A 23,422-nucleotide genomic window follows, 5' to 3' on the forward strand; every position below is an offset into this window, starting at 1 on the left:
TAAGAACAGGGTGATGGAGAAACAAGGGTCTGAAAAGAAATGACAGTTTCTCACTTAAGAGATTGGATCCCTGTGTGCACTGAGTCATAGCCGCTTATGTTAGTGACAGAAACATTGAGACTTTTTACTCCTGATAGCAGAGGACCTTAAGGATCCTAAATCCTACATTGCCAATATTGCACCTGATCTGAAGGAGCCCCTGATATTTCATTCCTGCACCCCTGAACCCTCCAACTCTGTCAAATCACTGCAGTCCTGGTCTGCAGTTTCATTTGCTGAAGTATGCAAATTAACTGGAGGGAGTGAGTGATGACTGGCAGAATTATCTCTGATGCCACAATGCTCCCCTGCCTGCAGCACCAAATGGGCACTGTGTGGAAATCTGACTTGTCCAGCGTTCTGGTTTTCTGATCATCACCAAAATCAATGGGATACTTCCCATTCATGTCCAAATTATTCAGTGAACCTTTGGAATTGATTGTACATAGTCTTCAAAAATTACTGCATTACAGACAGAGAAATGCCATTGAGTTGAGCATGAAGCCTGATTTTGCTCAATCAATAATCTCTCCAAACCTTCCAAACATTAGATCTATTAGATTGTGGAATAGCCTCCTAGGACCAGTTGTGGAGGCCCTGTCATATGGGACATTTGGACCTAGCCTAGTCAAAGCAAAATATATATTGATTAGGGCTGTCAAGCGATTAAACAAATTAATCACAATTAATCATGCTGTTAACCATAACAATACAATTTATTTAAATATTTTTGTATGTTTTCTACATTTTCAAATACATTGATTTCAATTACAACACAGAATACAAAGTGTACAGTGCTTACTTTATATTTATTTTTATTACAAATATTTGCACTGTAAAAATGATAAACAAAAGAAATAGTATTTTTCAGTTCACCTCATACAAGTATTGTAGTGCAATCTCTTTATCGTAAAAGTGCAACTTACAAATGTAGATACTATTTTTGTTACATAACTGCACTCAAAACCAAAACAATGTAAAACTTTAAAGCCTACAAGTCCACTCAGTCCTACTTCTTGTTCAGCCAATCGCTAAGACAAACAAGTTTGCACTAAAGATTGATAGAGCAGGAGACATACAATTTTCTTCCCAGAAGTTCAGTCACAAATGTTAATTAATGCATTATTTTTAATGAGCATCATTAGCATGGAAGCATGTCCTTTGGCATTGTGGCCAAAGCATGAAGTGGCATATGAATCTGGCACCTATATATCTTGCAACACCATCTACAAAAGTGCTATGCAAACTCCTGTTCTCACTTTCTGGTGACATTGTAAATAAGAAGCGGGCAGCATTATCTCCCGTAAATGTAAACAAACTTGTTTGTCTTAGCAATTAGCTGAACAAGAAGTAAGACTGAGTGGACTTGTAGGCTCTAAAGTTTTACATTGTTTTGGTTTTGAGTGCAGTTATGTAAGAAAAATAGTACCTACATTTGTAAGTTGCACTTTCACGATAAAAAGATTGCACTACATTACTTGTATGAGGTAAACTGAAAAATACTATTTCTTTTGTTTATCATTTTTATAGTGCAAATATTTGTAATACAAATAATATAAAGTAAGCACTGTGCACTTCGTATTCTGTGTTGTAATTTAAATCAATATATTTGAAAATGTGGAAAAATATCCAAAAATATTTAATTCATTTCAATTGGTATTCTATTGCTCAACATGTGATTAAAGCTGTGATTAATCATGATTAATTTTTTGAGTTAATCATGTGAATTAACTGGGATTAATCAATAGCCCTAATACTGATACATTAGGAAGGACAAATCCCACATTGGCAAGGAGTTAGGATATATGTATTAATAGGTGTTTTAATCTCTGATTTCTATGATTCTGTGAAAATTTGTCCCCCATTTAATTAACTAATGAATATACTGCAGAATTCACCAGTTACTCTCTTCCTTCCTTCCCATTAAAGACCAGAATCTGACTGGGAATGAAGAGAAAACGGATCCTACCCCTACTTATCCCATCCTCCATGCAAGGGTCAGCCATAATCATAGCTCCCTCCCAACACCCCCTTTGGAGGTATAAAGCAGATCTGTCTGGATGTGCAAGGGAGACCACACTACCCATCCTAAGGGTTGGCGTAGTAACCATGTTCCATCCCCATCCTGCCCCATGCCTGGAAGCTCAGTCAGAATGGGGCTGCTTGCAAAGAAGGGCTGTGCCTAACAGATACAAGTGAGCTCTACAATTGCTGGAAGGTGGGAGAGGAAGCAGATGCAATTTTGATGGATGCTAGGAAGGGGACAAATATTACTGAAAGGCAGAACAGAAGCAAGTTCTAAAGAGAGGCTCTTATGTGCCACACAATCACATTGCTGTAACACACCTTGCTTCTTTAGGATCATCAGGTGTATCCTCTAAGTATTTTGCAGTTTTAAATGTAGTATTTTGTATGTTAATCATATTTATCTGACTTCCTACACCACAGTGGACTATTAAAGAATACCTCTTTGCTCTGATTGTGGGCTCTTAATAATAATCAAGGATTATATCTATAGCACTGTTTTTAAAAGGTACAGAGCCAAACTCTTTTCTGGTGTTAACTGGGGCAACCCCACTGAGGTCACTGGAGAGCTGAAAATTTACATCAGCAGAGAATTTGGTCCATTCGCTCCTACTTTCCAGGGGGGCACTGTATCCTTTTGCATATATAGCAAATGCCGTCTGAGTTACGTCCAGCTGCTCTCTCATGCTATCCTGTTTTCTTCTGCTCTCCATTTTCTTAATACTTTCCATGTACTAAAAACTAGTTTTTATGGTATATGAGTTTCTAATATCAGACTATTTCTGATCTCAGATTGCTGTGTCTAATGACTTCCATTATGATTGGAAAAAACCTTCTAACCATATACCTTTATTATAAGGGATATATTGCTAGGTGCCCACATGGAGGATTAGAAGGCTCTAGAGACAAATTTCAAGCCTGTTCCAAAGGAGAATTTTAGAAAACTATTAGCACTTTGTCTGCAGTTCAGCCTTTGACTTTGCTTCCATTTCAGCATCTTCTCAACTCCATTTAAGGGGAAAGGAACCCAACATTTTCCTAATTCTCATTTGTCAATTGTTAGTCAGTCATACAGCACTCAGAGGTTATAGCAAGGTCAATGCTGAGTCATCCATTCTCCCCTTGGCAGTGCTATCTGATTCATGGCAACTCTTCAGTTAAAAGTTTATTCCCGTCCACCTACACCTGAGCCAGTCTACATGTCTGTTAGCCCTACCACAGAATTTCCTCAACTGTCCAGGCTGAATACATTTATCTATTCTGAACAATCTCAACCCTCTCCCAGTCTAATTTCTATTAAGTGTAGACTTTTGCAGTGTCACCTATAAAAAATGTTATGTTGAAGTAAACTCTATTTTTCACACTATATTGAAAGCAGCATATTGTCAATCGGTCTACAAACTTCCACATCTCCAAGCTTGTTACTCTATAGTTAGGAGTGGTGATGGTTTGGGCTGCAGGAGTTTTAATTAACAAAGAAAAGAAAAATTAAAAGAAAAGGAATAAAGTATAAATAATAAGTTCTCAGGAGAAAAGCAAATGTATATTGCTGAGGGAAACTCACATGGGTTTCTTTTTTCTTTTCTTCAAACTCTCACTGTAGCGGATGTGTGCAAATATAACTATCTACAATTTCACCCACTAGCGAGGGTGGCAGGGAACATATTACTGAGCCATGTACTAACAGGATAATCAGAACAATGGGTCTCAGACAACTTCTGCATATACTGAAGGACTACCTATACAATAACGATACATACACACTTTGTGTTAGATTTAACAGGTATTGCTTTTTAACAAATTAATTTTTTTAGAGTTAGACATTCATGTTACACATACATTTATCATACATCACAGACTGCACCCTTAATTCTGCCCCCTCAATCTAGCCTTATCCACAAACCCCTCTACCAAACTAATAATAATATTAGTTGTGGACGGTAGCTAAAGCAGTGTGTTCTTTGCAAGGTGGTAGTTTGCTGCAGGTGATGATGGAAGGCTGTCATAAATATAAAGGGAAGGGTAAACACCTTTAAAATCCCTCCTGGCCAGAGGAAAAATCCTTTCACCTGTAAAGGGTTAAGAAGCTAGGATAACCTCACTGGCACCTGACCACAATGACCACATACTTTCAAAGCTGGAGGAAGGGAGAAACAAAGGGTCTGTCTGGGTGATGCTTTTGCAGGGTCAGAACAGGAATGGAATCTTAGAACTTAGTAAGTAATCTAGCTAGATATGCGTTAGATTATGATTTCTTTAAATGGCTGAGAAATTAGACTGTGCTGAATAGAATGAATATTCTTGTCTTTGTGTCTCTCTTGTAACTTAAAGTTTTGCCTAGAGGGATTCTCTATGTTTTGAATCTAATTACCCTGTAAGGTATTTACCATCCTGATTTTACAGAGGTGATTCTTTTTATCTTTTCTTATATTAAAATTCTTCTTGTAAGAAATTGAATGCTTTTTTCATTGTTCTTAAGATCCAAGGGTTTGGGTCTGTGGTCACCTATGCAAATTGGTGAGGCAGGGGTGTGCAAAGTTTTGGTGAGGATTTTGGGGGGAAAGACGTTCCCAAACAACATTTTCCCAGTAAACCCAGTCGAATGTATGGTGGTGGCAGTGGAAGTCCAAGGACAAAGGGTAAAATAGTTTGTAACTTGGGGAAATTTTAACCTAAGTTGGTAAAAGTAAGCTTAGGAGGTTTTCATGCAGGTCCCCACATCTGTACCTTAGAGTTCAGAATGGGGAAGGAACCTTGACAAAGGCGAACATCCCTAAAGAAGCAGAGTTATGCATAACATTTCTGACAAATCCCCAAAAGCACAGAAATGAAAATTTAAGCCATTTACAATACACACCCTTACTTCTACAGCTAAAAGCCCAGACTTGACTCTCACCAAACCTACCATACTCTACAGCAGAGGTTCTAAATCTGGCTGGGGGCACAGAATGTATTCTGGGGGCGGGGGGACCGTGAGAAGCTTTGGGGGGGGAACATACTGAGCACATTTTACCCCTAGAAATGAATAACTAGCAAAGCTGATTCCTCCAGACACATCAGGTCCTCAGATGATGCTGTGCATTGACTCTAGATGGCACTGTGCATTTTGCCGGATTTCTGTTAAGCTTGCATAGAATTACACAAAGTCATTGCCGCGTGTACGTTAATCCATTTGCATTTGCTACGACGCAGTGTGCACATTTGATTGTAAGCATTGTTCGCAATTGCAGTTTTGCTCATCTAACAATGGATTGTTGGCTCATTCATGCAACAGAAAAAATGGTTCCATTTGAATGTTTGAATTACTGTTTTTAATATTTAGTTAGAGTTGCATGTTGATTTTTTAATCAATATTTGTATGTATGTGGCGGGGGCATAAACTGCTACACACACACAAAGAAGGGGGGCATGATCAAATATGTTTGATAACCACTGCTCTACATATCGCTAACTGCAATGTTAACTCTGCCCCTCTAGAGATGTTAGCCTTCCATCCCCACCTGTAGCAATCTACCACAAGGACCAAAATATAAAGAGGATCCATGGTGTGTGACCCTGAAATGGAGAATAAAGAAATTGAATTTGATGCTGATGGCAAGGGGAAGCCAGTAAAAGGATTAGAAAGGTCTGAATGGGGCTAGAGTGGAGGGTAAGGTAGATTTTTGACGGACTGAAACCCAGGGATGTGATGTGTGGGAGGCCAGAGAGGAGAAGGCTGCAATAGTTAAATTAATGAAGATCTAGGCAAGGATATTTACAGTGGAATTAATAATGAATGGATTTTGGAGAGGCATCCCTCAACACAAATGGCATATCACAGAACAACCTATTAAAGAAACTTCATTTTCAAGGAGACAGATGTTAAGAGACAGGCTTCTGTTCAGAAGTGAAAACAGTACTCTCAGAAAACAAAACAATAGTTTCTGTTCCTGCAACAGAAGCCATAAGACAATAACAGGTTTTGAGAAATGTTTAAAGTAGCTTATCTCCTCTGCAAGTTTAGATATATCGGGCAGGGAGTGTGCATTCTAGAAGTCTGAATCTGAATGAGACAACAAAAAAAACAATCACAGGTCCTGCCAATCCTAGACACATTCAGCATTGCTAATACTTGTTTTACTTAAAATACTGGTATAAGTTATGTTAAGCTATAGACTAGATCATTTAAAAATGTGTTTTTGTCTGTTTGTTGTTAAAAGATAGCAGCTGGGGTAAACTATTTTCTACATGATTGGAATTCTAATTTGAATTTTCTATATGTATAACAGTTTAGAGTCAGAAGAGGTGAATATATAACTATTAATGTAAGAAAGGTTTGACAGTTATTTTTCCCTCACTCACAATCAAATGTTAATACCAACTACTTTGATTAAAGGATGTAAAATAACTAAAAAAAATATCAACAATAGAAAATGAATACCCCCAGATGGGTTTCTGCCATACCTTCCCCAGTTTTGAAGATATATAGCTCATAAAAAGAGAAAGCAATGGTAAAATAAGAAGGAAAAAGACAGTATACTTTACCAAAAAAAATATAAAATTACAACCTACCAACAAAAACAAAATTACAACCTACAATCAAAACTAGTCTCTCCTGGGAATATATGCATCAATTGCCTTAGTATATTCAATTTACTGATTTCAATTTAAAAAAACTCACATTACCATGATAAGTAGATGCACCTCTCTTTTACATTAATGTCATTGAGCTATAAAGATTAATACCCATATTTTTCCTTGGGTAAATTAGCTAACCAAAACCAATAGCTTACAATGGATTCTCTGTTATTTGAGAACTACAGCTATACCAGGGCTATGAACAATGTTATAATTGTTTATAATATGTGATAATCACAGTGACTTTTTAAAAACATAATTCATTAATTGCATTCTTTACTTTGCAAATAGCTTGTATCTATTTGAATTTACTTGGATTTGGATGTCCTCTTGGCTTGTTCATTAAACTCCTAAATTTTTAAGAGCTTCTGTTTTTGCTGGGGAATGGGGTTAGAGATGAATTAACACTGAAGTAGTAAATTCACTTTAGGACTAAAAATAAAAATAAAACAAGACAAAGAGAAAAAAGCAGAAAAATTCTCCAAGTTAATGAACATAAGGAAACTGAAGAAGAAAGTCCAAAAAAGTCATAGAAAAAAATGCCAATATTAAGTTGGTTTAGAAAAATATGGCTCATTCAGTAATCCTATTCTTCTTTAGTGCTTTACTAATATTTATAATTGTTTTTAATAAATCAGTACCAAGTTAGTTTCTTTTTTTTTCCTGTGGGTACAAACCATTGATTCACTTTTCCTAGTTTCTTTTCTCACTCTGTCACAAGGTCCAGATGCCTTCTTTATTCTGTGGACACCAACACATTTTTTTTAAAATAAAAGATTACATTCAGAATAAGAGCAAGTCATTAATTTTGTTCTAAGTGTCATGTTTCATTTCAACTACCCCAGTTGTGGGGGTAGGAAAGACTGATACCCACCAAAGTCCTAGGTTGGACATGGGGTGACCTCTGGTAAGCTTTTAGTATGTATGTAGGTTCTTTCATTGTTTTTATATGGCCTTCCCTGTAATGCTCTTACCTTAACAATAAATGCAGTTTCCTTTGTAAAGGCTGGCTGGTAACTGCTGTACACATAGCCCCTGGAGGGAGGTTAACCACAGGTGCTGGATCCCAGTCAGACTTAATAAGGAAATCACAGTGAGGTGCAGTTGGACTGCAAGTATAAACCGCCAGTATGGAGGGGGAGAGACATAAGTCTCTGCCTGCATTGGATGATGGCTGGGAGCTGGAAACCTTAAGAGGGTACCCTTGAGGAAAAGCAGGTGGGAGGAGGGAGCAAAAGTCCACTTAGCCATGAAACTGTGAGGAATAGCATTGCAGGACTGGATGGGGAATCTGAATTATTAAGATTCTTATGGAAGGACAAGACACAAAGTAAGTTATCTAATGTTAATGAAGATACGGAGGAATACAGATTAAAATGTGACAGTGATGATCCTTATTTTAGCTCACCTATGCCACTTTTGTTCCAAGCTTTCCTGGTCCCCTCAACCCACTACAGCAACTCCACCCAATTCTTTCTGCAGAGCTCATGATATTTGAGCATTAGAATTCAAGATTACACCCATGCTCTATGTTCTAAAGTTTTCTTACAAACTGATTTGAACTACAATTTTTCACCCTTGTTACAAACAATATGGTGTCAGCTCTTATGTACTTAAGGGATACACTTGAAATGGTTTTCACAGAAAAAAACAAAACAAAATACATGACATAATATTTTGGCCTATGTATTTAAGATGGAGTTTAATAATAATATATAAGACTATAGGAATCTTCCCAAATAAACAGCTGATATGGTCAGACAGAGAACTCTATTCAGCAAAGCACTTAAGTACATGCTTAACTTTGACTTCAATGGGACGTAAGTGCATGTGCTTGTGGGCCTGATTATAAACATGTACTTATGGGCCTGATTATAAACTCCTCTGGGAGTTAGGTATCTAAATACCTTTACAAATCTGGGTCTAAGTGCCTTGATGAAAGTGATACCCAAAGAAGCTGCTCTAAACATTGTTTACCATAACTATCCAAATTTTTGCTAAGTCACTGGAGAAATGTTTACTTACTTACGAGCCTATGCCTACATATCATTAGTAGTTAAGCTACGGTATCTGCTTTTACTTAGTGTGAAGAATTATGAATAATGCACCTGTGCTCAGCCAGATGGCATAATACAGACTAGAAGAATAGAGCTTCTATTCTTTCAAGGCTAGTTTTCCAAAGATTTATGAAAGTTTTTTTCCTATGAATATAGCAATCTTTAACTTATGTTCTACTTGTCAAAAAATTTTGAAAGCTATTTGAAGCATGCCATTTAAATTAGATATACGTATCTAATTAGGCAAAAAAATGTTCAATAAATTCAAAAGGCAAATTTTAAAACCCAGCAGATTTCACACCAGGAGATACAGAGTTGAACACTTTAACACATTAGAAAATGGACTCAGTTTTTCTTCACATTAACATGTATAGTACTAGATATAAAGTTTTTGGGACCACTTCAGCAAAAAATCCCTACAGATTCCTGAGCTCTGTAAGCAATGGAAAGGCTTAGATGCTGGTTCCAGAACAGGCTGATCAATCCAGGCAACATTTTTGACCTTCTACAGGGGGCAAAATAATATCAGGCTGTACACGTCTATGCCAGGGAGATGAGAAGTTACTTGGAGGAGAATCGTTCATCAAATAAGCTACACGCTCCATTCTGCAATTATTTATGCTAGACCCAGTCCTAAAACAATTGCTGGGGTTGTGCCACCTGTGTGAGCAAGATGAGTAGTGCTGGCATGCTGCTAAGCAGGGCTACCCTTCTTTGTTCAGTATCCTACTTTGACCAAGTATAATTAGGTATTTACATTGAAGCACATTTCCCCATGTTCCAAAATCCTCAGAGCCAGACTCACAAAGGTATTTAGGTGCCTAACGATTACAGACAGGTGCTTAGTGGGATTTTAAAAAGTGTCTAAGTTAGGTTCCTGACTCCCATTGAAAAGCCCTCCCCTCCCAGAAGAACGATACAAATCATTTTTCACATACAGTGAAACTGGTAATTTTTGGTTTTTCACCAGATTTATTAATTACAAAAATAAGAAACACCTTTGAGAAGATTTTACAAAAGTCAGAAGAAAATGTAATTTAGTGACGCTTTTGAAAATTATGTTGATTTTGTAAAGTCAAAGAAAATTTCACACTACAATTTTGCAAAATAAGTAATATTTCATGAATTCAATATCAACAAATCCCACAAATTTTACCCAGTTTTGATTTGATAATAGGTTAATGAGTTATTAATAATTCAGTGGTCAAATGTAGATTGTAAATTTTTTGCTCCATGTCTGTAAAGGAGTAAAAACACTGCAGCAAGAGCACAGAAGAGTATGTGAATAACAGCTTAAAACTGCATTGTCCTCTCATATATTTCTAAGTCAATTTATTGTGGGTTTTCGTAAATAAGTTTTCTTGCATTAGTAAAGCAACATTATTCTTTCATAAGCTCTATCCAGCTCTAAATCCCGTCTGCACTTGTTAGCCTAGGAAGTCTGCTGCAATGCAAAGACATATAGGATGTTCCACAAGGAAAGTCCTCCTTCCTTGCAGAAAAGTCACACCATGCTAGCACATGCTATGACCTCTTGACACAGGTGCTATGGGGAAACAAGATCTTCCCATCAGATAGAAGTGGCAATAAATTTTAAAAGATCATATGCCCTAGTTAAACATCATCTCTCTAGTTAAATTCTGAGTGAATTTAAGCCAAGAAGAAGAAGGGAGGAACATTGGGGTTAAATATTTCCCCTCCTACTGCAAAACAACAGGAGGGAGGTGGAGGCACGAAAGTCTCAGTACTTTTATACAGGAAAGGTCATACACCTCTCACAGCCATCCTACAGCTATAATGATCAGTGGAAGAGATCCCTTCACCAAACACAAAGTTGCTGTTTTTTAAAAGAAACAAACAACCAGCTAAGTAATTTCTGCTATCCTTCCACCTATGATGAAACCACATAGGAGTTTATATACCTATAGATTGAGGAACACTATTGCAGATATTTATAAATGTAGTGCCCCCTCTCCACCCGGTTACCTTCTTTAATGCCAATCTGCTTACACGTTTTGATGGACAGGTCTGGGTTCTTCTGAATCCCGCCACCCATTCAGCAGGGTGTATCTTCTTTATTTTCCCTATGAATTTATTTGGCGATGCCTCCCACCCCGCACTTGCTTCTTCCTGGCAGGGTCACCAGGGCAGCATGAGAGGAAAATTCTAACCACAGGGTAATGTCCACTTACTTGCCAGATAGTTGGAGACTCCCAAGAAATAGCAAAAACACATACAATATATTCAACACAGTAATTATATGAAACAGGAGACAAACATAACATAACATAACAACAGTAAAACACTATTCTTTAGCCCACACTGATAATACCCATGACTTCCTCCAGTCACGTGACTGATGTAGCAAATGTAAGATCAGTTGGTACGCGTACTTTTTTGGGGCCCTTGATGACCTATGACCATGATATCGTCTCTGCAGTAGTTTAGCAGTTTGCTGACTCGGTTCAGTAGAGCCCAAAAGATTCACAAGTGGGAGGAGGTGGTAAGTCCCTCAACAGCTTTAATATGCAGCAGGTTATAAAATCCCCAAACCCTTAGTCCCTGGCTTGAGGACACAGTTCAGGGAGTAGGGGGTCCCCAAAGCAATTTCCCTGATTGACTAACTAAAAGATGGTGCACTCACAAACTCCATGAATGCTCCTCAGGTTCAGAGATGACTCTGGACTCCTTGGTCACTGCAGAGGGGCTGATCTCTGCTGGCAGGGATCCTCTTCAGGCAGGAATCAGGTTGTTTCTGGTCCCAGGATTTCCCCTCACCACAAAGGGGTGCAGGGTTCAAGGTGCAGATTACACAACTATACAGTACTAAAATCCAAACTGTATTCTCCTACCCCAGTATCCACACACACTCACAGCAGGCAATAGCCCTGGGCTAGCAGCCAGAGCAGAACTGACCATGTGGTGACTGGTCTTATCTAGAGAGCTGGAGGGCTAACTCAGCCTGACTGGATTTCTTGGGCAGGATTATACATAATTTTGAAAGAAAGAAAAAAGAAAAAGACAGAAAGAACACATGCACTGGAATCCATGGCCTTCATCCTCAGGACTGGCTTCCCTGATCCCCATGGCAACAAGAGGTTAGTTTTGGACCCCCATGTAGCTGGTTCTACACAATGCAAGGATTTTTCTACAGAGAGAATCACCAGCTGACCAAGTATGCTAGTTTTCCAACCCCTTTGTATTGATGAAGGGGCACAATGGAATCAGAATGTAGCCAGGGATCTGGCTCCATGCTTCTGCACAAATTTGAGACTGCTTACCATTGGCTACCTCTAGCAACTGCAGGAGGTGATGAGCCATTTAAATGACCCTTCTTTAACTCAGGAACCACACTTACTTAGATTTAGCACTAGTGGAAATTCTAGCAGACTCCATTTTCTTTTTCCTGTGATCTCTGTTCATTTCTACTGGAGGACAAGTAGCCCCAGGAATGAAGAGGTTCATAGTCCAGTTTTGTGGTCTGAAGTGGTTTTAAATGAACTAACTATAAATAATATTCTTCTGTAAGGGACAAATCGAGCCCGCACAACTTCTAGTACTGGGGCTGTTATAGTTCTCCTGCATAAGTGTGTGTGAGCTGTTCAGGAATATGGACATGGAGCTCAGCTCTCCAGGAGCCTGTGTAGGAGCACACAAGTGGTGAGTGAAGGCAGGACAGGTGGGCAAGGAAACGTGAGAACAGAGCAAGATTAACCACTGCTAAATGGATCCAACTGGTCTCTCCAATTCTACCCTTTTTCAGAGACACGTTACAGGGTATTCAGTCTTTGGGCTACAATAACCTCTGTGAAGAACCTTAGCAGCTGCACCACAGGGTTGAGGGTTTGGGGAGGAAGAGCTTGTCTTTGCATCTCCCCAGCTATTTGGACTCTGTTTTGGACTAATGATCTGATCCCAAAAGTTGGAAACTGTAGCTATTCCTCAGCATCTTTTTACATTCCTAATATATTATCACAGTAAATTGCAACAGTCATTAAGCATCTTGCACAATTTAGGATACTGTATTTTTAGGCCCCAGTTCACAAAGAAAGATTTAGGAGGTTAGGTGCTTTGCTTCCATTAAATTTTCCATTTAAGTCAGTGAGCAGAATTTATATGCACTTTATTACAGAAACATAAAATGCACATATCAGCATGAAGATTTGCTTGCAGATATCAAAGTCTAGAATGTATTTCATTTTTTGCTGCTGAACATATTCAATTATTTAGAAATATTTAAAGTTTCAGGGGGTTTCATTTCTCATAGTTATTTTCCAAGAACTTGTGGGAACTCTGAAAATACAGTTTCACTAAACTGTTCTCTTCTTAGATCGCATAAATGCTGATATACTGTAACCTGGGGAATTCATATTTCACATTGCATCTAGATAGGACGTAGGATAAAAGGCATTACTATTACAGAACGACCCAACCTTTTCAGTGAAGTAAATGCATTTGCTATGTATGAAGCTTGTAAGTGAATATGCTGCACAGTACAGTCACACCTGGCTGTGCTGTGCTGTGCTGTGCTTCCTTTATATCTATATATCTGAAAGATTTCATTATCAGCTAGATATGTAATATGTGCTATATGATGAGGGATTATATAACATATAGATACACACACACACACACACACACACTCAATAAAATAGTTTCATGAACAGATAAGGATTAACTATCTAGCCACTTCTTTGTGGAACAACCAACTTGGAATAATCAGCTGCAGAATGGTGTTTATACCGTGTGAAATACAGTAACTGTACACACATTATATGTGCATCACCCAGGAAAAGCAAGGCTGGGATTAAATATCCTATTTAAGGAAATGGTGAAAAAACAACAGCAGAAAGAATCAGAGCTCAGGGAAGGAATTAAGCTCTACAGCCCTAATTCAGCAGGGCATTTAAGCATATGCTTAAATCTATCCCTATTCCAGGACACATTGAAGCACTTGCTTAAAGTTAAGCCTGTGCTGAAATGGAACTTAAACATCTTCTTCAAATTAGGGATGTGTTTAAATATTATCATGAATGGTGATGGGTTGGTGATTCTAGGCATACATGAGAGTTAATCTTCTAGGTAGTCTCAAGTATAGCTGTTGTAGGAACCCAATATATCAATGTTTCCCTAGCTGCTGTGGATTACCAGTATATCATTTTTCTTACCTGGGGGCCAGTCCATAACTTCTGTTTCGTATAGAATAATACACACAAATATAGTTTTAAAAAGTTGAAATGTTAGATAATGTTATTTTTACTGCATGAAATATACTGTGCAAGATCAACTAATGCATCCCAAATTTTAAAAAACCCTCCAAACTCTAGTGCAATATCTTTTCTGTCAGGATAGATACAACATAATTTTTAATAAAAAAATTAATCAAACAGGATACCGTCAAGGCATGTGGAACTTCATGTTACAGATCCAAGAACTTTAAGACAATTCATATTTTATCCTTTTTCTAAATTAAACTCTGTGATGCCACTTGATGAGCCACTAGGTGCCAATAGAGTGCTATGTTGATTAAAAAAATTAGCTAATAATTAAAATAATGTATTTGTAAAATAGAAGTGATATAGAATTTTTAAATAGGGCCATCTCCATGATTCTCTTCCATCGCACAATATAAATACAATGTGAACAGATACTGCTTGCTGCTGGTGATTTCAAGGTGAAGATTACAAAAGCTGGAGATAGAGCACCATTCCTGAACTTTCCTACAAATTTACTATTGCTTGGTAGGGAAATACCCCTGGTGACATCCTTAAAAAATGCCCTATCCCTGAAGAGAAGCAACACAGGTAAAAATTCTCTCAATAAAATTATTTTGCCAGGAGAGTGGGGAACTTTCTGTCTCCAAGCACAAAATTAGGTCGGTTCCATCAATGTCCTAGTGCCAAGAGGAGTGCTGTTTACTCATGAGAATTCTGCTTCCAACAGGTTCCAATTTCCGTAGTGAATGTGTTGTTCCCAAAGGGATTAGAAACCTTTTTAAGGCAGTGGTTATCCAAGCAAACTCCCTTTATAACAGAGTGGATCTACCCATTCAATAAATAACCACTTACAATGATTTCAAACTACTGTAATTTCATTGACATCAGTGAAACTTCTCCTGCTTTACACTGCTGCATGATCCAAATTGGTCCCAATGAATGGCATGGGGAACTGTGGCTGCACTCACCAAGATAGTTTTAGGCTTGGCACAATGTATACTAACAATAAGAAAATAGTTACATTTTGCTCAGACATACTGGGTTAAATTATGCATTTATTCTCTAGCACCTCTGTTGACTTAAATGGAGCTGCATAGGTGTCAGAGGTGGAAGAATATGGCCCTTAATATGTCAGAAATGAGATAACTAGTTTGTATCCTCTGTTTAGATGTTGAATACTCCTATTAATGCAATAAATACAGTTTATTAATATTGAATATGTCTTTAGCGAATACTAATTTAAAGTACATTTTTCATGACCAGATATTTATATCCTGGAGATATAAAATGGAAATGTGGAACTAGTACAGTACCTCTAGTCATTTAGGAAGCATTTGAAATATATCTTAGCATGAATGTTAAGCTTTAAAAGAGTGAAAAAGCTATACGAACAGGAAACACTCTGGGGAAGCATATTATTTTAGTAGCTGTTTTCTTTGTATTTGTTTATTTGACCAAACAGGTCTGCAGCCTAATTTACACATTTTGATAAGGGAACTCAAATTTGGGGGCCCAATTCATTGTTACTTTATACTTTGTGTAGTCATTTACATCAGTGCAAATAAGGCCAAAACAAGTCCACTCCCATCAGGTAGCTTTGCACTGACCTTGTTCTGGTGTGCATGATTACACAAGGTACATGGCAATGGTGAATCAGACCCAGCAGTGCTCAAGCATCACAAAGCAAAAATCAAATCTGGTTAAACACCCATGGGAGAATTCTCTTTCCAAAAGGGAATTTTCCAGTGACACAGAGATGTAGGAATAGTTATTCCACTTCCTTCTCCCCTAGCATGGGGTCTTGGCTACACTGTCTTGGTGCTAGAATCCCTGTGCCTGGCTGCTAGAACAACATATCTGGGCTTTTGGCATCCCATGTAAGATAAAGTAACTCAAACATTGCTCTATACTGAAATTATTGGACAAATTGAGAACATGAACCAATACAGTTCTCTATAAAGGAAATGCTTAGGCCTGGTAATTTTGATTTAAGTAATGAGAACAACCAGTTAACTTTCATGAATACAGTATATCAAATCTTCCTAATAGTATTTTGTAAATCTGACATCAGGATGGTAGGCTCAAATTTACCCAGCTGTAATTAAAAGAATTTATCACCAACTGGAAACTTGTGGCTACTTGCTTTATATAAAAATCCAACAAGTGACTAAGCACATGCCCGAAGAGACTGGCAAATTCCTTAAACACACTTCACTGAGAAACTGGTTGCCAAAACAAGGATTTGGCTCTAGTAATAGTCATGAGTACACTGGCATTACAATATAAATTCTTTATACCTTGCTGTGGCTTTGGTTTTGTGTGAGTACTACATTTAGACCCTTCTGAGGTACACTATATTTTTTTATTTATTTATTTTTTTAGTGAAGGCAAGGAAAGGGCTTGTTAGCTGAGTAATGTATTTGGACATCCATTTTTCGTTGGCTTTTTAAACAGCCATAAAAATAATTTTATTTAAGAACAGACTGTGCACTAATCAACAATTTGTTTTTAAAAACATGTAAGACATCCTGAGCCTATCTAGAAATGTTTCTGAATTCCAATAAGAAAATGTCTTTATACTCACAAAACCTAGAAGATTACACTTCAAATGCCATATTGCACCTTGGAATGAGAACGGTGCTGTATTGAGACATAATATATGAAGGCTATTAAGAATATTAATTATAATCCTTACTCAGACTAATCTCCCACTGGTTTCCTGTTAGATTCTAGGGAAGTGAGAATATACTTAATTCCATTTTTTTAAAATGAAGAACAGAGAAGTTAAAATAAAAAAATCAGATTCTGAAAAATAATATACCTGATACAGCAAGAAAATCATCAATGCTTGTAATGTCATCCACAGCTTCAGTAAGAATATGTATGCGATTCTCCCATGTGCTCTTATATATTTCCATGCTGTTTTTTACCACCTGGCTTTTCGGTCTGGCAGCAAGAGCTAAAGCTGCATTAATAACCTGCAGAAAATAAAATTATATTCTTGACTTCATCTGAAATAACTAAAATGCATAACAAATTATAAGGCTGTATTTCTGTTTTCTGAGCATTAAAGATATTCAGCCTTTCCTTATATTCAAAGGAGGAATACTTGTAAAATATTGTACATGTTAACCTTCCTGTTAACTGAATTAGAGTTCAGTTGTAATTTTAATTGAATAGGACTACAAAATAGTCTTTAATTGAAGAATTCTTGACATAAACAATTCTGTTTAGTAACATGCAATCTATTTTTGTCAGTATAAAATAGTTTCAAAATATTTTTATGTACAACCCCACTTTATTAGGTACGAATACGCTTTTACTACATAATACAGAATTAGAAAGATATATAAGGTCACTGCAGTTTGGGATTTATAAACCCTTAAGAGTAGCACCTATCATACTGTAAATTACTTTCACTGAAGGGATACTTTAACACCCTAAAGCTTTCAAGCCATAGACATGGTATAGGGAGGTGTATAGCAGCACAAGATATATTATCCCTGCTATGTATTCATCAAATGAAGAAAAAAACAGAACACCAAACAAAAGACACTTGAAGAATTAAACAAAATAATTAATCATATCCTACATCTCAGTGTAATATCTAGTGCTGGCAAGGTAGATTAGGAGAAAAACATACAAATTAGAAACGATTCACAACTCTGCTCCACTGTGATCAAGTGGTTATAGCCGAGCAATTCCTGGTTCTAAATTCAGCTGAAATGCCTTCTCATTGTATGATCTTAAGTAAGCCTCTTGACCTTATGCTGGAGTGTACCCAGGGGAGTAATAAAGAAAAATTGCACTAAAGCTGATAGACTCCTTCCCTGTTTTAAGTGTTTTAAAATATTTCTTCTCTAGACACAAAGAGCATATAAAATTTAAATTAAAAATACATAGTAAATGTATAATATCATCAACTTTTGAAGGAGGAGGGAAAAAACACACTGAATCTTGAACTTAGTTCCTGGCAAACAAAAAGTTTCTCATTTCACATGTACGTGAATTTCAGATGAAGGAGTGTAGAAGAGTGTCTCACCGGCCAGCATGTCCTGTCATGGCTGGGTGAGGCATAGCGGGCTTTCCTCATCTAGCAGCCCTGCCATGGTTTGCTTCTTGTTGTCTCTCAGCCCTCCAGCCATGTCAATTAAAGTCTTCGTCTGTTGTGAGATAGGCATGTGGTTCCTAGCTTGCACAGAAACACTTGTGTTAGCTTTCATCTGAGCTAAAAATCATAACGTAGCCATGGTCGCACAGGCAGCAGTGGCAGGGACTAGCTGCCCCAAGTACATACCCAGGGGGTCCAGGCATGTTTGTACTCAGAGCAGCTAGCCTGTGCCACCACTCACCATTGCCTGTGCTACCACAGCTGCACTACTGTTTTTAGCATGCTAGCAATACCTCTCAACATTTCAAATGGCTAAAGCAGAACATCCCCTACAGGGCTCCCCACTGCCCCCTCCCAACCAGCTCCCCCACATGGATGCTCACCACAGGTCTCCCTCGTCCATGGCTCTCCTCAGTTCTCCTTCCTCCTGACTCCTATCAGGCCCTTCCATGAGAACACAAACTCCCAACCTCTTCTGTTCTAGGTCTCCCCCTTCCCAGATGAGCTCTCCCTCTTTTATACAGTATCCTGACCCATTCACACCGTATCTAATAACTTCAATTAAACTACTGAATCAGGACAAGCTGGAGGATAGCTGCTTCATCACAGGCAAAGCTGAGCATGACTTCCCTTGATGGGCCAGCCAGCATGTGACAAGGAGTACATTGGTTAAGGAATAAAATAGCAAACTATACTATAATAGATGAACTATGAACAACTTTATTACTAATATATATGACCTACTGTACTAACCTATAGTATGGCAGTACTACATTGTACATTAGGAAGGCAATCTTAAATAATACCCAATGAATGAATAAATATGTTAAAAGACCTGTTTCATTGTACTTGAAGGAAAAGCAATCAAGAGGTCTCCACGCTATTCAAATTACTACTGAACCATTCTGTAGATTTCCAATAAAAATCTCCCTACCTTGACTTTTCACTACTGTAAGTCAAATTCTACCAAAAATTGCTGAATATAAAAAAGGGACTGTTATTAATGTGAATTCACCCTCTCCCCTTGGTTTTTGGCTAACTAATTCCACAATTATATTACCTGTTTACATTATATTTCAAGCTCATTGACACAGGGACATTTGCCTTTCTATATATCAATGTAGCACCATCAACAGCTAACAAACAATATGTGTTTATTAAACTTTTCAAATTTAGAGAAACATAGTTATACAATTTTTAAAATGGCAACTGATTTAACTCTGATGAAATGTAAGAACAATGTACTAAGGGAAAGAATGCCAAAAACCCGAGCAGTTACAGTACAAAAGTCTTCAGATCTGAATGTTTTTGTTTAAAAACATCATGTCCTATGTTTTCATCAAAAAATATCTGCCAATAATTAATTGCTTGATTTCCAATTAAGACGACATGGACTCTTCACAGAAAAAAAAATACACTGAACTGAATGGGGGAAAGCAGTAGAGATTATATATCTTGCTTTTAATAAATCTTTTGATAAAGTCCTACATGACATTCTCATAAGCAAACTAGGGAATCACAGTCTAAATTAAATTACTACAATGTGGATACAAAACTGGTTGAAAGACCATACTCAAGGAGTAGTAACCAATGGTTCGCTGTCAAACCAGGACATGTCTAGAAAGGTCCCATAGGGGTCTGTCCTAAGTCTAGAACTATTCAAAATATTTTGTTTAATGTCCTGCATTATGGAGTGGAGAGCATGCTTATAAAATCTGCAGATTACACCAAACTGCAGATGATACCAAGATGAGCTTGCTAGCGCTTTGAAGAACAAGATTACAATTCAAAACAATCTTGACAAATTGGAGAAATTGAATGAAATCAACAATATGAAATTCAATAAAGAGAAATGTAAAATATATTTCGGAACAAAAAATCAAATGCACAAATAAAAAATGAGAAATAAGTAGTATTGCTGAAAAGGATGTGGGGGTTATAGTGGATCATAAACTGAATATGTGTCAACAATGTGATGCAGTTGCCAAAAAAAAAGAGGCTAACATAATTCTGGAGTGTATTAACAGGTGTATTGTATGTCAGACCCGGGAGGGACTTGTCCTGTTCTACTCAGCACTGAGAAGGTCTCAGCTGAAGTAACTTGTCCAGTTTTGTGCACCACAATTTAAGAAAGATATGGACAAACTGGAGAGAGCCTGGAAGAGAACAAAAAAATGACAGAAAGTTTAGAAAACCTGACCTATGATGAAAGGTTAAAAAATTGGGCATGGTTAATCTTGAGAAAAGATTAACCTGAGAGGTGATGTGATAACATCTTTAAATATGTTAAGGGCTGTTATAAAGAGGACTCTGATCAATTGTTCTCCATGTCCACTAAAGGCAGGACAAGAAGTAATCAGCTTAATCAGCAGCAAAGGAGATTTAGGTTAAATATTAGGATTCTTTTTTAACTTTAAGGAAAATGAAGTACTCTAATAGGCTTCCAAGGGAGGTTATGGAATCCCCATCATTGAAGGTTTTTAGGAACAAACACTTGTCAGGGATGGTCTTGTACTTGGCCCTGCCTGAGCTTGGGGACAATGGACTAAAACACTTCTCATGATCCCTTCCAACCCAACATTTCTATGACTCTATAAGCCCACCACCATCACAACACTCAAGTATATACTGTCATCCCTGCATACAGTTTTAATTTGCAACATCAGATTTTAGTTAATGTAGGGTCTCATCCTTTATTAGTATTTTGATATTCCATTGCTAATAAGTCTTCTTAAATGAGTTCGTGGATATTCAGGTCGCAAAACATTTAAATCTCCATTATGATGCACAGACTCTAGTGAAGGCACTGCAGCACAGACATTTCCCTCCCCCCCCCCCAAACAGTTAAGGTGGAACATTTATGGTTATTAGGATTCATTTTTATAAAGATAAGTGCTCAGCATTTCCATCAGTTATTGTATTACCTTTGGCACTAAACATGCACTTTAAGTAAATACTTCATGGTAGACATGACAGACACAGAATAGCACATTATCCTAACACCAGCCTTAACCATCTTCTATTTCCGCAGGAAATTAAATATGTTCCCTTGCTTGTATCTTTATTATGATTAAAAGATTACTCTTCCTTAGGAGAAGCAGACTGATTCCTCTTGATACGTAATGTTATGCATTTTCTAAGGCTTAAGATCTACTAAAAGTGCTCTCAGAGAATAAAGTCTCTTAGATGTAGCATTGGTTCTCTGGCCCATATGACATTTTCAATTGTTTTATTAGAACATCTCTCAGCATCTGTGTCAAAAGACTTGTTTACTAAGTATATATGCTTCTTTGGAGTTACTTCAGCAGTCAGAATAAAGCACAGTTATTTGAAAAAAACCACCTTATTTTAAAGTTATGGATCACAACCCATAGCCTATGACTATAGCATGTGACTTAGAGGCAGACAGTTCTTTTAACAGGTTATTTCTTAACAGGGACAGGAAAATGCCAAAATTTGCCCCCCCACCCCTCCTCTTCCCCTGCAATGGAATTGGGAAGGATTTCAACACACTAAACTTGTATATCTAAGGTTATTCAGCCTCTGACTTAACCCATCTGGCTGCAAAGGCTGTACATATGATCTTGCCCATCTCTGTCTCTGTGGAACCGAGAATGTACCAAGGGAAAACCTGATATATTAAAATGTATTTTTAAATCTTATAAAAAATTGAACATTGTTTTCTGTTATGTACCCTCATTATGGGGTTGGAACAAGATTAATGTCACAGTCTATTATTTCATTTGTGCAGTCCATAATGATGGGTATCATTGCTTATATGATTCATCCTACTGAACCCTAGGCAAACTTTTAATTAGTACATAATGCATTATGATAAGGATCAAAGACATTCAGTAAAAATCCCAAGCAAGAAAATAAAAACGAGGAATAGTACATATTATGAGCCATTTTATATTGAATCCCTATAAGATTGCCTAGATTATATGAAGAAACTGTACAATTTGGACAACAAAAGCATAATATCAGTATAGCCAAAACAATGGGGGACTGGAAGAGAATTGAAAAGTGTGGGGGGAGTGGCAAATGAAGAAAAGTGCCAAATCAACCCCAGAGACAAATATATATCACAAGTAGAGCCTCTTCCACCTGAGAAGGGAGAAGAGCAGAAGACTGACAAAGTCTGTGAGGGAGCTCACCATACAGACCAGATTTATTTGGGAAGCACAGTGATACTAGAATACTGGGTACTAAAGAAAACCACAAGAGAATAAAGTAACTTAATACACCAATAAATGTGCCTGTGTACAGTGGGAATGTTACCTTTGGCATTTCCAAATAAATACCAGCCCCTTACTAGCACTTGTGTATGTCACACTTATTATACGCAGGGCTCTAGTAGCACATGCTATTATTAAGGCTGGTTTCAGAGTAGCAGCCGTGTTAGTCTGTATTCGCAAAAAGAAAAGGAGTACTTGTGGCACCTTAGAGACTAACAAATTTATTTGAGCATAAGTTTTCATGAGCTACAGCTCACTTCATCAGATGCAAATGAATCTGATGAAGTGAGCTGTAGCTCATGAAAGCTTATGCTCAAATAATTTTGTTAATCTCTAAGATGCCACAAGTACTCCTTTTCTTTTTATTATTAAGGCTGTGAGTCTGTCACGGAGGTCACGGATTCCATGACTTTCCATGACCTCCGTGACTTCTCCAGCATCTGGTGCTGGCTCAGGGGCTACCTGAGCCAGGCAGCCCCGGGACAGCCGCAGCAGTTTGGGTGTGTGGGAGGGGGCTCAGGGTTAGGGGCAGGAGGTTGGGCAGTGCAGGGGGGTGCTTAGCTTGGGGTGGGGGGCTCCCCAGCTCCCACTGGCATGGCCCCCCGCAGCTCTTAGGCAACAGAGGGGAAGAGAGTCTCCGTGCCGTGCGCTGCCCGTGCCCGCAGGCCCTTTCCCTGCAGCTCCCATGGGCTGAGGCAGCCGGCACTTGTGGTGGGAGCACTGGAGCCCCTGCCCTGGCCTCTGCCTCCACTGCCTAGGAGCTGTAGGGACACAGAGCTGGGTAAGAAGCCCCTGCCAGCCCTGCCAACCACCTAACCCCCAGTACCAGCTGGGGTCCCAGGTCACCTCCCCCAGCACCTACAGCACCCCCGGACCGCCCCCCCCCCACCCTGAGCACCCATGGCCCCTGACCAAGTTTTAGTCAGGGTGGTATTTTTAGTCATGGACAGGTCACGGGCCCTGTGAATTTTTGTTTACGGCCTGTGACCTGTCCATGACTTTTACTAAAAAACTCGTGACTAAAACGTAGCCTTAGCTATTTTTAATGTTGCTCAACACTTCCCATAATAAGACCCTGCTTTCAGTTGCTATTAATGTTGACAAACTTTCATTTTTTGT

The 23,422-nt window shown here is 38.1% G+C and overlaps 1 protein-coding gene across 5 annotated transcripts in view; it reads right to left on the reverse strand.

Annotated features, from left to right (window-relative positions):
- CTNNA3 (catenin alpha 3) overlaps positions 1 to 23,422 on the reverse strand; it is an 889,777-nt gene that overhangs the window by 254,028 nt on the left and 612,327 nt on the right. For all 5 annotated transcript variants that reach the window (XM_043518063.1, XM_038411313.2, XM_043518062.1 and 2 more), the window contains one exon: positions 16,776 to 16,932. In XM_043518063.1, the coding sequence (XP_043373998.1) occupies positions 16,776 to 16,932 (157 nt within the window). The remainder of the gene's footprint in view (positions 1 to 16,775; positions 16,933 to 23,422) is intronic.

The sequence above is a fragment of the Dermochelys coriacea genome, chromosome 7, assembly GCF_009764565.3.
Source record: "Dermochelys coriacea isolate rDerCor1 chromosome 7, rDerCor1.pri.v4, whole genome shotgun sequence".
Classification (NCBI taxonomy): domain Eukaryota; kingdom Metazoa; phylum Chordata; order Testudines; family Dermochelyidae; genus Dermochelys; species Dermochelys coriacea.